The 14,143-nt window shown below is 54.9% G+C and overlaps 1 protein-coding gene across 4 annotated transcripts in view; it reads left to right on the forward strand.

Moving 5' to 3' along the window:
* The window catches only part of LMO1 (LIM domain only 1), a 41,348-nt gene extending 29,190 nt beyond the window's left edge, over positions 1–12,158 (forward strand). For all 4 annotated transcript variants that reach the window (XM_043903874.1, XM_043903880.1, XM_043903900.1 and 1 more), the window contains 3 exons: positions 7,486–7,699; positions 10,210–10,335; positions 11,775–12,158. In XM_043903874.1, coding sequence (XP_043759809.1) covers positions 7,486–7,699; positions 10,210–10,335; positions 11,775–11,880 — 446 coding nt within the window. In that variant the 3' untranslated portion in view covers positions 11,881–12,158. The remainder of the gene's footprint in view (positions 1–7,485; positions 7,700–10,209; positions 10,336–11,774) is intronic.
* Positions 12,159–14,143: the final 1,985 nt, after the last annotated feature.

A 14,143-nucleotide genomic window follows, 5' to 3' on the forward strand; every position in this document is an offset into this window, starting at 1 on the left:
CCCGGCGCATGGCAAGGCCCTGGGATAGGAGTGCAGTGAGACGAGAAATTGTGGAGATAAAACTGGTGTGAAATGGAGGCCTTCGCACAAGGCTGGATGTGTCCGTGCGAAATGAAGTTACTTCTGAGAAAAGGAGATTTAAAGAGATTCTGCAGAATTAGATTACACTTTCAAATTTCCTTATTAAACGGGATTGATGCTGAGGAGGGGCCGCCGGCTGGCTGTGTTTGGGATCCTACGTTGCAGTTCCAGGCCCAGGTGTGGACCCCGCTGGGTACAGGCATCTTGCAGGTGGCAGGGACCCAGACCCTACCCTCCAGCAGCTGACGTGGATATGATGATTGTAGACTGATCACTTCTGGATAATTTCAGCCACTTCACGTGGGTCCCTGTGGACAAAACCTCAGGGCTCGTGCTCCTCCATTTCCTGGGGAACGTGATATTGAGAACAGAGTACCAGGCTTTTCACTTGTGGGTTTTATTCGAATCAGAGCTTGATTTTGAGCTACGATCCACTTTTTGGATATGTTGTGGGGTTTTTTTTTTTAATATAATTTTATTCATTTATGGCTGTGCTGGGTCTTCACTGGTGCACAAGGGCTTTCTGTAGTTGTGGAGAGTGGGGCTACTCTTGCGGGCCCTGGAGCTTGCAGATTTCAGTAGTTGTGGCACACAGGCTTAGTTGCTCCACAGCCTGTAGAATCTTCCTGGTCCAGGGATCAAACCCATGTCCTCTGCATTGGCATTCTTATCCACTGCACCACCTGGGAAGTCCTGATATGTTGTTTTTTTTAAAAGACAGTTAACGATCATATGACCACTCGAGTGTATATGTGTATATTTACGTGACACCCGTGCATGCATGTGCTTGGATGCAGGGGTATGTCTTTTCATGTGATTTACTGAGCACCTACTAATGCTCGTGCTGTGCTGGAGCCTGGAATAAAGTTGTTCTGGGGAGAATAAGCAGACATGGCCCTGCCTCTTAGGGACCTAGTTTGCAAGTGTGCGATTCCATGTACGTGTGAAAGTGTGTGTGCAGCTATTTATGTTTATAGGTGTGACCTGCATCTGCGTACCTTCTGTGTCTCCTGACCGCTGTGATGTCTGCCTCCTGGGTCTGCTAGCACCTCTAGGTGAGCAGTGCCCAGCCCGACATCAAAGCAGATGAATCCTGAAGACAGGCTGCTGGGCTTCAAATCCCAGCTCTGTATGACCTCTGACAAGTCACAACCTTTCCAGTGCCTCAGTTTTCCCACTGTTAAAGTGGAACTAGTTTTCGTCTTCAAGGGCACTTGCTAGTTTCTGTGAGGAGAGGTGCATTTAATGCCAGATGTTATCCTACATGTGCCTGAGGACAGCCAAGAAGTACATGCTAGAGTTATTCCCACTGTGCCGGTGAGGAGACCAACAGGTCTTGAGAGACGCAATGATTTATCCAGGATCAAGACCAGGGCTCTGCACAGGAGACCGGACCGGGGCTGATCCATGGAGCCCCCTGCTCCATCGGCCTGCTGGAGGAGAGTGGGTGCCCTACACGACCAACAGAGCCTAGGACAAGTTCGGGGCGGGGCAAAGGTATCAACAGTGGACAGGAATGGGGTCTACATGGTGTGTCAAAAAATAATGAAAATCATCAGGGTACCGTCTCATAAGGCAGGTGGGAGGCGAGCACTGCTAAGTATTCAATCATAGGTAGATCTCCCTCCAGAATACCCTTAGCCCCCAGGAGAGTCCAGCCCTGGCTCCCTGCCTGCCCCTCGGGTGAGAAAGGGAGGCCTAGCGCTATGCTGGGCAGCTGTATTGTGCCGTGTGAATGCGGTTTTGGAACAGTACCAAGGCACGTGGGGCGATGACAAGAAATCCCAAGCCCACACCTGCCTGTGTCCCAGGCCTCTCAGGGCACCCAGCGGGACCTACCCTGGGCTGTCACGCCTTGAGCTGCCATAGCCCCCGTCTCCCCTGACTGGTCCCTGAAGCTGCCTGTCAGATAGATGCGGCTGAGCTCCTCCTGCAGACGTTTGCAGTGGCCACTAGACGATCCTTTGGGTGAGGCTCGACTCTAGTCAGTGTCTGTATGACTTTAACCACGGTGGCACGTTCAAATCAAGTGATTCCCCTCAAAATGTGTCCATCACGGGCTGTAGGGCCCTGAGATGGAGCTGTGACTAATGTCAATCTTCCCCACGTGCTGAATGGGCTGACACTAATCGGGGCTAAGTTTGGACTGCCAGGTTTGGTTAGTCCAGAGCACTTCACTCGTATTAGCTCCCGGATTCCTCACCGAAACTGTAGCAGTACTATTCTCATGTTCATTTTATAACAAAGAAGCACAGAGCAGTTAAGGTCATATAGTCAAAGGTGTCAGATAAAACCAAATTGAAGGAAACTCCATAATAACTGGCCTGTACTCTTCAAAGATGCTAGTGTCTTGAAACACAAAGAAGAGCTTAGGAATTCTTCCAGATTCAAGTAGACTGAACTTGACGACTGAATGAAATGCAGGATCCAGACTTTTATTTTGCCGGAAAAGGTATTATTGGGGGAACTGATGAAATCTGAATGGATGGGTAATGGTATTAGATCAGTGGTAATTTTCTGGTTTTGATCATTGTACTGGAGTCATGTGAGAGACTGTCCTTTCTGTTAGGAAATCACACCAAAGTTTTAAGGGGTGCAGGGGCTTCATTACTGAAACCAACTCTCAACTGAGTCAGGAAAAGAATTATAGGAAGGGAAGGAGGAAAGGATGTAGCTGCATAGATAAGCAGGGAAGGATAAAGTAAATATGGTTTTAAAAGTTCATATTTAGAGGTTTGGGATGAAGAGTATACATGAATTCTTTCTGTTCTTGCAAAATCTGAAAGTTTGAAGTGTTGACAAGATAAAAAGTTAAAGAGCAAGAAAACAAGTGTCAGAACAGGGAAGACTTCCCAGGGTGCATGGTAACAATAGACAGACACCTGTTTGTCAGTCCCAGCCAGTGGCCAGACTCTGGGCTGTGGCTTCCTATGCAGAACCTTGTCCTGTCGTCACCACAGCCTGGTGGAAGGAAATTGGTATGGCCCCATTTCACAGATGAGAGTTGGAAAGATAAAGGGATATGCACTAGGCCCTCCAGTGACTTGGGACAGTTCCCAGACTGGAAGTAGACTTTCTGAGTTCAGGGTCTAGGCTCTTCGCCTCAGCTCCACTGTTGACTCTGACCTCTGGGAAAGAGTGGGGTGGGCAGGACCAGGCATTTTTCTTCCTGGATCAATGGTGAAAAGAAGGCTCTGGGGCAGAAGCAGAAGAGATCCATTTGCAGGATGGAAAGGGAATATTATTCCTAGATTTTGCAGGGAGTGGAGCCAGCAGTGCCAGACAGTGGAAGGGGCCTCAAATACCAGGTGGAGTTCTGAGTGGTGGCCACAGTGGCTTCCAGCAGGGGGGCCACAGGGCATAACCTGGAGTGACCCGGGGCTGGATGGGGTTGGCATTCTGGGGAGGAGGACCGGCCCTTGAGATCACTAGGAGCGGAGGGAGTGCTCCACAGCTGGGCTCAGCCTGCTCTCCAAACTGGAGACATGGGTGGGCCCAGGAGCCAGTGGCCTGGGCACTTTGGAAAAGTCCGATCTGAGGGGCAGGCTGGCCGGGGGTTGGTGGCAGGAGTTGCTGAAGACTTGGGTGTGGCCTGGCAGACCACTCCATGGGGTGTGGGAAGAGCTGAATGACCTCTGGCAGTCCCTCCTGGTCACCCGGACTGTCTGGCTTTTCCCCAGATTAAAGAGCTGAGGGTTAGTGTCTGGCAGCCGGATGAGTCAGACTGGGAGCCTGCCTTCTTCCTGCATCGGCCCGCCCAGGGATTCAGCCCGACCAGGGTAGGGGTAGGGTAAGGGTTGGGCTCATCTCCCCTCAAATATCCCCCTGCACACCCCAAGATTTGGGGGAACACTCGAGCTGAGTGAATTAGTTTATTTTGCTGGGTCCCGTGTGTATGCGTGTGTGTGTGTGTCTGACCGTGAGCCTGCACGCATGTGCAGGGGCAAACACCATCCATTGTAAAATATCAGTGTTTTCATGGGTGAGTAGTAATTACTGGGTAATGCTTTAAAACCTTTCCTGAAGGAGCGCAAAGCTGTTTTTTTCTAAAGTCAGGAGTACATTAAAAGGATTACCATGTAGATTTGATTTTTAGATAACACTAAAATGGATCCCAAATGGACTTCAGCAAAAGGATGCTATCTCCTTAATGGAAAGTGCATGGCCCGAGGCTCAGCTCCCAGAGCCGGGCAGGGGAGGGAGGGAGGGAAGAGGTGTCTGCAGGGCCGACTGGCAGGCTGGGTGGGGGCTGGGGAGGCAGGACAGGGAGGAAGAGCCCGGACCCTCTGGGGAGCATCTTGCTCCAACTGGGGAAACAGGGACCATAGATGTCCTCCTTAAAGCCCCTTTACCTTGCCAAGGGTGTTTTCAAGTCCTGGACCAGCCCAGGGAGAGCAAATAGCGTGAGTGTTCCCTAAAGAAGGGAGGGGTGAGTCAGACTTTTTCCAGGACCTCAGACTTTCTAGGCAGAGCAAGCACAAGGTCCCTGGATGCTCTGGAACCTCCTTGGCCAGGCTGACCCTGGTGTTCCATGTCTCAGTGGACATCAGGCACTTACAGGAGCCACGTGGCTTCTTAAGAGTTCTCCAGAGCCCAGAAAGCAGAGCGTCCAGTAAGCACCCAGCCTGGAGCTGGGTGTTCAGGCCTTACAGAGCACCTACCTTATGCCAGACTGGGGACCTGGGGCAGCATGTGGGTTCACTTCCCATAACCTCCCTGGGTCATCCAAGTACCCCGTCCCAGTGGCGATGGAATTACCAGTACCATGTGGCCCATAGCCCTGCAGGCTTAGCCTCTCCAGGAGTCAAGCCAGATGGAATATGGAGCAGGACAGACATTCCTAGTGCTGGGATCCCCCTTCATTTGGGGGTATAACTTAGTGGACCCTGAGTACATCCCCTGAGTAAGGATGTTCCATTCACCCCCAACCCCCCAGCAGCGAAAGCACAAGTGTAGAGCCCTGGGAGGGTCCAGCACGTCTGGAAGGGAGCCAGGCCTGCTGCCAGCCCAGGGGAACAAGGGGAAAATCAGCCTTAGGGAGGCTGGATAGAGGCTTTGCCTGGGGTTTTCCAAGCTGGAATTTATATGCATAGCTATGCTGGCTGGCTATCCCTCCACAGGCCCCAGGGACAGTTTTGCCCCCAGGAACCCCCAGACCTTCCCACACCCAGCTCTTTGAATCCTTCCTGCATTTGCTCCCTGTAGGCTAGGCCTTGGAAGGGCCCCCTGGGCCCCCCTCAGCTCACGGGCATGTCTGCTCCCCAACCAGCCTCTCTGGGCTCCTCAGAGCTCTGTGACCGGGCTGGCCCCTGTCAGCGGAGACACAGGCAGGCCTGAGGACACAGCCAACCTGAGCCCCATCACTCTCTCAGACCAATTAACCTTTAGAGCTGCATTAAGGAAATTAGGCAGCGGACTTCCCAGCTAACAGATGGGCCCTGCAGGGACTAGAGGAGGGAGGAAGGAGCGAGCCCAGCACAGGAAGCCTGGCCTGCCTCCACGCCGCCCTCACCTGTCTTGCTGATCCTGGGTTCTCCAGGGCCGCCCCCTCTCCCAGAGGAGGCAGTGAGGCCCAGAAGTGCACAGGAGGGACGCAGGACCCCAGAGGCCAACTTGATGCGGGGCTTACATGAGCCGTTTGGCCTGTCTGGGTCTCAGTTTCCCCACCTGTGGAATGAGAGCATTTGCCTGTAAGAACTCCCGGGTCCCCTCTGACCGGACACCTGTGGACTCAGACTGAGGTCCTTTGGAAGCTACTTCTCTCCTGAAGCCTGAGGAAGGGTCACCCCTGGAGGAAGGAAGGGAATGGAAGCAGCTCAGGTTGGAGTGGGGGTGGGGGGAGCAGTGAGGGGGAGGGCCGAGAGGAGGGGTGCCCTGGGACTGGAACTGAACCCAGAGCCTGGGGCGTACGCGGGTCCTTTGGAGAAGATGGGCCCAGGAAGAGGGAGCCTTCAGGGGCTTGTTGGAAAACTGAGGGGACAGGAAAGAGCGGGCTTTATCTTCCAGAGGAGACCCCTCAGCCCAGCAGTGCCCTGGTCAGGGAAGGAATACCCCCTACCCCCACCACCCCTGTGACGGGCTCTTAGACAAGTGTCACAGGCAACCCCGCTGTCCAGCCTGTCTCTGAGACCCCCCCACACTTCGTCCAAGCCTGGAATTCTCCGCACCGGAGCCTCAGGGTTCCGCATGGATGTCCAGGTTCCCTGGGGACATCTGCCCCCTCCTCCTTCTCAACCACCCCTCCCCGTGGCCTCAGGGCTGGGGCCCTTGAAGCCGTGCCTTTGTGCACATGCAAGCCCACGCCTGCATGTGGTACCAGTGTACAGTGGTTGCGTGTGAATGCACTTGCTTGCTGCTGGGTGGTCTGCCCCTCCCTCCAGGCAAGGCCATGCTGAGATTCCTGTCCTCTGTACTCACCATTTTCTTGTATGCTGGGAATCATATGGACCCTGGGAGCCCGCCAGAGTCTCCAAGTTTCTTACTTTGGTAGGATGAGCAAGGATGCAGAGGCACTGAAACTCCCCTTCCTCAGGCTAGGGCAGGTAGGAAGTTTGAATCTAGCTAGAAACATTCCTGGGGGCTTCGCAGGTGGCCCAGCGGGAATCAGCCTGCCAATTCAGGAGATGCAAGAGACACAGGTTTGATCCCTGGGTCAGGAAGTTCCACTGGAACAGGAAATGGCAACCCACTCCAGTATTCTTGCCTGGAGAATCCCATGGAGAGAGGAGCCTGGCGGGCTACAGTCCACAGGGTCACAGAGTTGGACAAGACTTAGCCACCGAGCAAACACACAGGCAGAAACATTCCTAGGGAGGCCACCAACAAGGCCAGAGCCTGCTGTCTCCCCAACACCAGCCAGGAGCTCCAGAGCTCTTGTGCCCCCAGGAGTATCACAGGAGCACCCCCACTTTCTTCTCGACACCCCCACAACCACGAGACTTTAGCCTGATGTGTCTAGTTAAAAAGAAAACACACTGCAATGTAAGAATGACCTGAGGTGGCAAACAGATCTAGGAGTCCTAGTGGACCCCAAGCCCATGATGAGCTTCTCAGGGCTGCTGGAAGAGCTGAGGGGCTGCCTGAGGAGGCCTCAGATATACGGTGGGCCACACAGCACAGGGGACATTGGCTGGATGGAGAGGGGTGACTCAGGGGGGCTGGGCCCTGGGGCTGGTTGTGTGCCTGCAGCCGAGCAGACTTGGGGCTCCTGCAGCTTCTGGAGGGACCTTCATGGGCCAGGGGAGGAGGCTGGGCCTTGCAGCCCCACAGCGTGGGACCCCAAGGCCAGGAGAGGTGGTTGCCAAGGAGACAGGGAGGGACCCTGGGAGGGGGCAGCAGAAAGAAGCAGAGGGACGTGTCCTGAGCCCCAGCGCCCACCGTGTCCATCTGTCTGTCCGTCCGCAGGTGTGCCGATGCTCTCCGTCCAGCCCAAAGGGAAGCAGAAGGGCTGCGCGGGCTGCAACCGCAAGATCAAGGACCGCTACCTGCTGAAGGCGCTGGACCAGTACTGGCACGAGGATTGCCTCAAGTGCGCCTGCTGTGACTGCCGCCTGGGCGAGGTGGGCTCCACGCTCTACACCAAGGCCAACCTCATCCTGTGCCGGCGCGACTACCTGAGGTGGGCGGCCTCCCCCCGCCCCCCACCCCCAGCCCGCACCCTGGCCCTGCCACCCCGAGAGCCCCCTTCTCCACGGCTGGCAGTGCTCTGCCCTGCCTCAGCCCCCACACCCAGTGTACACACATGCCCGCCCCTGACCCTCGGTGCCCAGCACTTGTCCAAGGTGGGCATGTCTCTAAACATCGGGCATCCAAGAGGAGCCTCCCAAGGGCACCAATATGGTTCTGCCTCTGCCTTTGCCAGGCACTTCTGACCCACCCTGTCCCTGGAATCTAGGAAGGGACGCGGTGGAGCTTCCAGGAGCAAGTAGGAGAGTGAGTTCCATCTTCCCTGAGCCCCCTGGCCTGCTGGTTTCCTCCTCAATCTCCCCAGGGCCCAGCTCCCGATCCTCCAGGTGGGCCCTGGAATTAGACACCCCCATGCCTGCAGAGTCTGGTAGGTAGCCAGACCCTAGAAGAGCCACTGATGCTGGATTTAAACTAGTTCTGAGCCTCTTTCCCCAGCCTCAGTTCACTCCTCTGTAGATAGTGAAAATACCAACACTTCCCCACCTTGCATTCCTCAGAGTTCCAACCCACCCCTCCCCTACAACCTGGATCCTATTCCCCGGGGCCGCCTCCCCCAGTTAACACCCCCTTAGGCCATCTATGACATCAGCAAGGCTGGAAGGGGGCCACCAGGCAGGGGCCTTGGCTGAGACCCAGCATCTGCATTTGGCTCCCATGCAGGGTGCTGGGTGGTGGCCGGGCCTTGCGGGGAAGGAAGGCCCATTGCATTAATTAGTAGGTCGTGGCCAGGGTTTCTTGGGGCTCCCTCTGCTCAGGACTGGGCTTGTTGCAGGGGAGGGTGTGATTATCAGCAGAGGCTCCCCTCCTTACCCAAAGAGCCTAAGATTTACCTGCCTACACCTTCTGCCTTTGCAGGAGGTTTTGTTTTGTTTTTGTTTTTGTTTTTAAGTGGTGCTGTAAACCAAGATGTGTGACTCAGACTGGGGCTGGAGGAGAGATGCTGAGGCCAAGAGGAGGGGTTAGGCACTGGGGACTCGCCCCTCGGCAACCTGGAAGCGGCCTCCAAGTCTTGAGGTTTAGGACATCACCTGGGGGCTAACCCAACCAGGCTGAGGGGAGATGGCAGACCAGCTGACCTGGCCAGGGGTGGCCACAGTGCAGGAGGGGCTCACCCATAGGGTCAATGCATCCACAAGCACCCTCGGCCCCGCCGGCTATTGGAGCCTGAAGATATTTTCCTGGGCTCTGGCAGAGGCCCAGGAATGACTCTGAGGCCACCTGGGCCAGTAGGCCAGGGGGCCTGTGGGGCTTCCTTGAGTTGCTCAGTCCCAGAGAATGGCTGTCCAGAACCTGCCCCTCTGCAGTGACTTCTCATTGGACTGGTGGCCAGAAAGGCCCCTCTTGGCAAGCAGATGTTGTGGCCCAGCCTTTGTTTGCCTTAATCTGAGCCACCAGGCAGCTCAGGCTGATGAATAATGGAGCTACGCTCATCTGCAGGCGCCTGAGCTTGAGCTGGACAAATCAGGGATTAGAGGGCCTCCTGCCTGCCTCTCGGTCTCTGCCTCACTTGGGGCTTGCTCTGCCAGTGTGCAGAAGGGAAGCGAGGAGGAGCCTGGCTGGCGCATACCCCTGGAATGTCCAGTCAAGGGCAGGCCTGCATGGGGAGGGAGTGAGTTCCCTGTCCTTAGAGCTTTGCAATCAGCAGCCAAGAGGAGGGGTGCCTGCCCCAAAGAGGCTTTGTGCCAGATGTCCTTGAAACTTCCTTTTGGCATCAGTCCTGTTTTTAGAACCATCTTTAAACAGGATCATCTAGTCCAGCATTCCCATTTAAAGAAGGGTAAACTGAGGCTCGAGGGAGTTAGGCAAGTCACACCATGAATCAGTAGCGGAAAAAGACCACCCCATAGGGTTTTTGTCAGGATTGAATGACTTGGTCTTTGGAGAGCCCCTAAAACAGTGCCTGGCATATAGCAAATGCTATGCAGGCATTCACTAAAGGAGCTGTGGCTGAGAGGTTACAGTTTTCACAACAAGCCTGTGAAGGGTATGTTTCAGTCCCCATTTTACAGTTGAAATAAATGAGGCTCAGAGAAACTCAATGACTTGCCTAAGGACACACAGCCCGTGACTGTCAGACTATGTCTAAGTTCAGGCTTGTGTGAGCCTGCAGTCCTTGCCCAGGGCCCAGCCTACTGTTCTGGTAGCCCCAGGAGCTTGAGAGACCCCAGTGGGAGCCCTCATTGTCAGTGAAGCCAGGGGACAGGCAGTATCAACCAACTCCCGAGTCCCCACAGTCTCCTTCCTGAGTGGCTGTGAAAATTTCTCTGAAGCCTGCTCTCTTAGCAGAAGCTGATACTGTCATCTGTGCTCCTTCCCTCTGGCCGGGGCCCACCTGCTGAACTATAGGGGTAGGGGGCAGGTGGTCCCCCGAGTCGAGGCAACTCCCCTGCTCCCCACAGCCCCCCACAGGCCCCTGAGCCCTCTGCACCCTTCCCTCTGCAGGCTCTTCGGCACCACAGGAAACTGCGCTGCCTGCAGTAAGCTGATTCCAGCCTTCGAGATGGTGATGCGGGCCCGGGACAACGTATATCACCTTGACTGCTTCGCCTGCCAGCTCTGCAACCAGAGGTGAGTGCTGGTCTGCCCCAGACCCAACCCACTCAGCAGCCCCTATCAGACACCTGCTGCCACAGACCAGGAGTGCCGCGGAGGCATGCATGCAGACGTGGGTTCTGAGTGCATGTTGTTGTAAGCATGTACATGCATGTGTGTGTTTTATATATGCCTGAGCCCTCTAGCCAGATGCGTGTACTCTGATACCGTGTGCGCTCATTTGTGGAGTTTAGGTCTATGCAAACGTGACGGACAGGGCCATGCATGAGCTGTGTGTACATTGTGTGTTGTGTCCATGCATGTATTTTTAAATGTCCATGTACAAGGCGGGTCTGTGTGTGCTGTGTGTGTGATGGGTGAGTATGCCTGTGCATGTGTGTTTTAAATGTGTGTGCACAACAGCCCTGTGTGTGTGCTACATGGAGATACCCGCATGGACGATCTAATGAGAAGGGGTTCCCAGACCTGACTGGTGAAATCCCCCTGGGGAACTGTCACTCATTCCTGCGATTCTGGTTCCAGCCCAGCCTTCTTTCTGGTCTCTTGGCCCCTCCTCTGTGCCCCGCCGCCCTGTGGGAGACCCTGGGGACCTAAGGAACCAGAGCACTTCAGCCCTGACTAGGGGCCAAGCCCCAGAAGGCAGGCCCTTTGCTCAGGAGCCCCCAGGTCAGGAAAGAACTCATACAAGTCTTCCCAGAGGTTGAGGTCCAGGGGGTCCTGCAGGGAACACTGGTTTGTCTGGGGCTGTGCCCAGACCCACTGCCAGGAGGGCGCAGTGAAGTTGCAGCGCCACCTGGTGGTTGAAGCGGGATTGGCTGGGACCAGGCCTGTGACCCTGGGGTCCCACTCAAGGCCTCCGACCCGCTGGGGACACCTTTGGGGGAAGGGCTGAATCCTGCAGGGCTTGAGGAGGATGGGGAGGGGCAGGGCCTTCTCTGGGTTAGAGGGAAGATGGTGGGACAGGGTCACTTCTTCCCGGAAGGATGTTCCAGGAAACCCACAGATTCTGTTTAGAAGAAGAGTGCCCTTCACTGAGCCATCTCCTTAAGGTGGGGTGGGGAACAGAGGGTTGGAAAAGTCAGCCATTTTATCCCTTCTTCCTTCTCCATCTCTGCCTCTCTCCTTCCCCCTCCTCTCTTGGTCTTTTCATATCTCTTTGTCCATCTCTCTTTCTCCCTCTCCTGGGCATCATTTCTACACCTTCCCACCAACCCCAGCCCTGCCCCCACCCCCCGAGAGACCTGGCAGAGGAAGCCTGTGGCCTGGGCTGAGCCAGGGTGACTGGCCAGGTTTGCTTGGGACTTTCCGGGATCCTCTCTGGAAAGCTCAAGGCACAGACTCCCAGGACCTCACTGCCCACATGTCCTCCTCCTGGGCCGGTGGGGTCCTGCCTGGAGCCCCCACCATCCACTGGGACCCCACCATGGCCTCATTCTCCTGCTTGGATTTTCCAGATTTTGTGTGGGAGACAAATTCTTCCTGAAGAACAACATGATCTTGTGTCAGATGGACTATGAGGAGGGGCAGCTTAATGGCACCTTTGACTCCCATGTTCAGTAACGCCCGGCACCTGGCCTCCAGGCCCGTCTGTCTGTCCATCCACCCGCCTGCCCACCCACCTGGCCGGCCAGCCGCTCTCCTGCCGATCAGAACTCCTCCGTCCTCGATGGAAAGGACGACCTTCCTTCTGCCGCTGCCCGTCTGTGTGTGACCCCTCCTGGGGCCAGGCTGGGCCTGTACAGTCTGTCTTCTGTATATAAATGGGAACATTTATTTTATGAGAAATGTAATGCGATTTTATTACTGGCGTGGATTAAACTTATGAATGTTTCCGGGGAGGTTACTCTGCATTGATCACATGACTGACACAGACCTGGGGGACCCTCCCCTCGGCTTGGGAGTAAAACAAGGCCTTCCCTCAGTTCTTGGCAGGGAGGAGGGCCCTAGAGCAGGACATGGGCCTCTAGTGTGTACTGTTGTTGGGCAAGGGAGTTCCAGGTGGGGTTTACAGAGAAAAGCTGAAGGGGAATGGACAACCCCCAGTACCCCCCAACCAGAAGTGGGAGCTAGGCTGTCCACCCCCCATCCTCTGGCAACCATATACCCTGGCCCCCAAATGAAAACTTCCCTTTCCTGGGATCCTGTGTTACATTCCCCCCAGAATGCTCAGTCAGGGACCCAGCTCTGATCTCCCTCCATGGTAAGACCCCAAATCCCCAGCTCCCTGCCGTGGGAGCACAATCCTGAAACCTCCCTTCACCTTCAGGGGGACAGACATTTGCTGTCTCTTCATTACAGCCTGGGTCTTGGCATTCTGCTCCTCTGGGTGAGAGCGAAAATCCTGTTTCTCTGTAACTCAGCCCGCGCAGGCTGGAGGTTTTCATTCATTCAGTCGGCAAACCTTAATCCACTCTGTCTCAGCCCTGTCCTGCAAGTACCAGACGAGGATGAATCACGGATCGGACACAGTCCATGCCCTTGAGGACGAGGGGGAAAGCCAGGAAAACAAACAGATCACATCAAGGTGAGGACAAACGCCACGGGGAGACCCAAGACAGGCCGATTCCCTCCAGCAGACACAGGACTGTTTGCGATGACTCCAGAGAGTCAGACAGACAAGTCAACACCACACAGACAGATACGTGTGCTGACAAGAAGAAGAGATGGACACACACGTAGGTGGGTGTGTCGGCAGAGACAGGTAGGGACAGCCAGGAAGCTGGCAGGTACTCAGACCGGAAGACAGCCAGACAACCAGTGACTGAGTGAGGCCGCGGCTGTAGCCACAGTGCCGAGCACACGGTCTGGAACTGAAGAGGTGTCACTGAGCAGTATAAGAGAGAGGCTCCTTGGATCCAAAGCCGGAACAGAGAAGGCTGAATGGACAGGCTCCTCCAACCATCAGGCCACTCACTCCCCCTTCCCCAGGGACTGTTTTTATCCTGGCCACAGACCAGAGCCCAGATGAAGTCAGCCCACAGCTTCAAGCTCTGCCTACTCCTGGACAAGGGACTTGTTGCCTAGATGGAGTGGGGGCTGCACTGTGACCTCACGTCACCTGCCCCAAGGCCTGCTTCTCCCCTGGAGTGATGTGGGAGGAAGCCTGGGCTCTTGGAGGCACTTGGAGGAGGTTGTGTCTCTAAGGTATGATTTTATGGCCAGTGACCCATTCCACAGGAAGGGATTGCTATGGCCAAGGATCTTGGGTTAAGAGTTCTCCACTTTGGGTCTCCCACCTTCTGTGAAGGAGCTGCATCCATGTATATGAGAGAGAAGAGAGGCTGCAGTGGGTTTTTTGGGTTTTTTTTGCAGCAGGTATTTTTGAGTGAGTCTGGTGAGACCAGGAGCTGTCATCTATATGTGACCATGTGAAACTGTGAATGGATCTGAGCGCATGAACTGGAGGCTGAAGTCCGTAGTGAGGGATTTTTCTTGCTCAACATGAACAAGTAAATTATTTCTCTGGACTGTAGCAGAGTCCCCAATGCCAGACCCTCCCTGGGCCCTGATGTTTAAGGATGGCTGTGCCCACCCCCAAGAACCCAACTCCTAACTTCGGAGTTTGCCACAGATAAAGTTGTAATGCAAGTTAATTGCATGGTTATCGAGAGATAACAGAGCCACTCAAATGCAGTTTCTGGGCAATTACAGTTGTTTCCAACAGAGTTACCATATTGCAGCCATGAAATAACGTGTCATTTTGCAGTAATTATGTAATTAACTTGTCTCACACTCTAGGTTGCACAACAATTAATTCATTCACAATGAGATTGACTCAAAAGTCAGGCAGCTAGGCTTTGAAAGCCCCCAAGAGCAGAGCCAG

Source organism: Cervus elaphus, chromosome 1, assembly GCF_910594005.1.
Source record: "Cervus elaphus chromosome 1, mCerEla1.1, whole genome shotgun sequence".
Taxonomy (NCBI): Eukaryota; Metazoa; Chordata; class Mammalia; order Artiodactyla; family Cervidae; genus Cervus; species Cervus elaphus.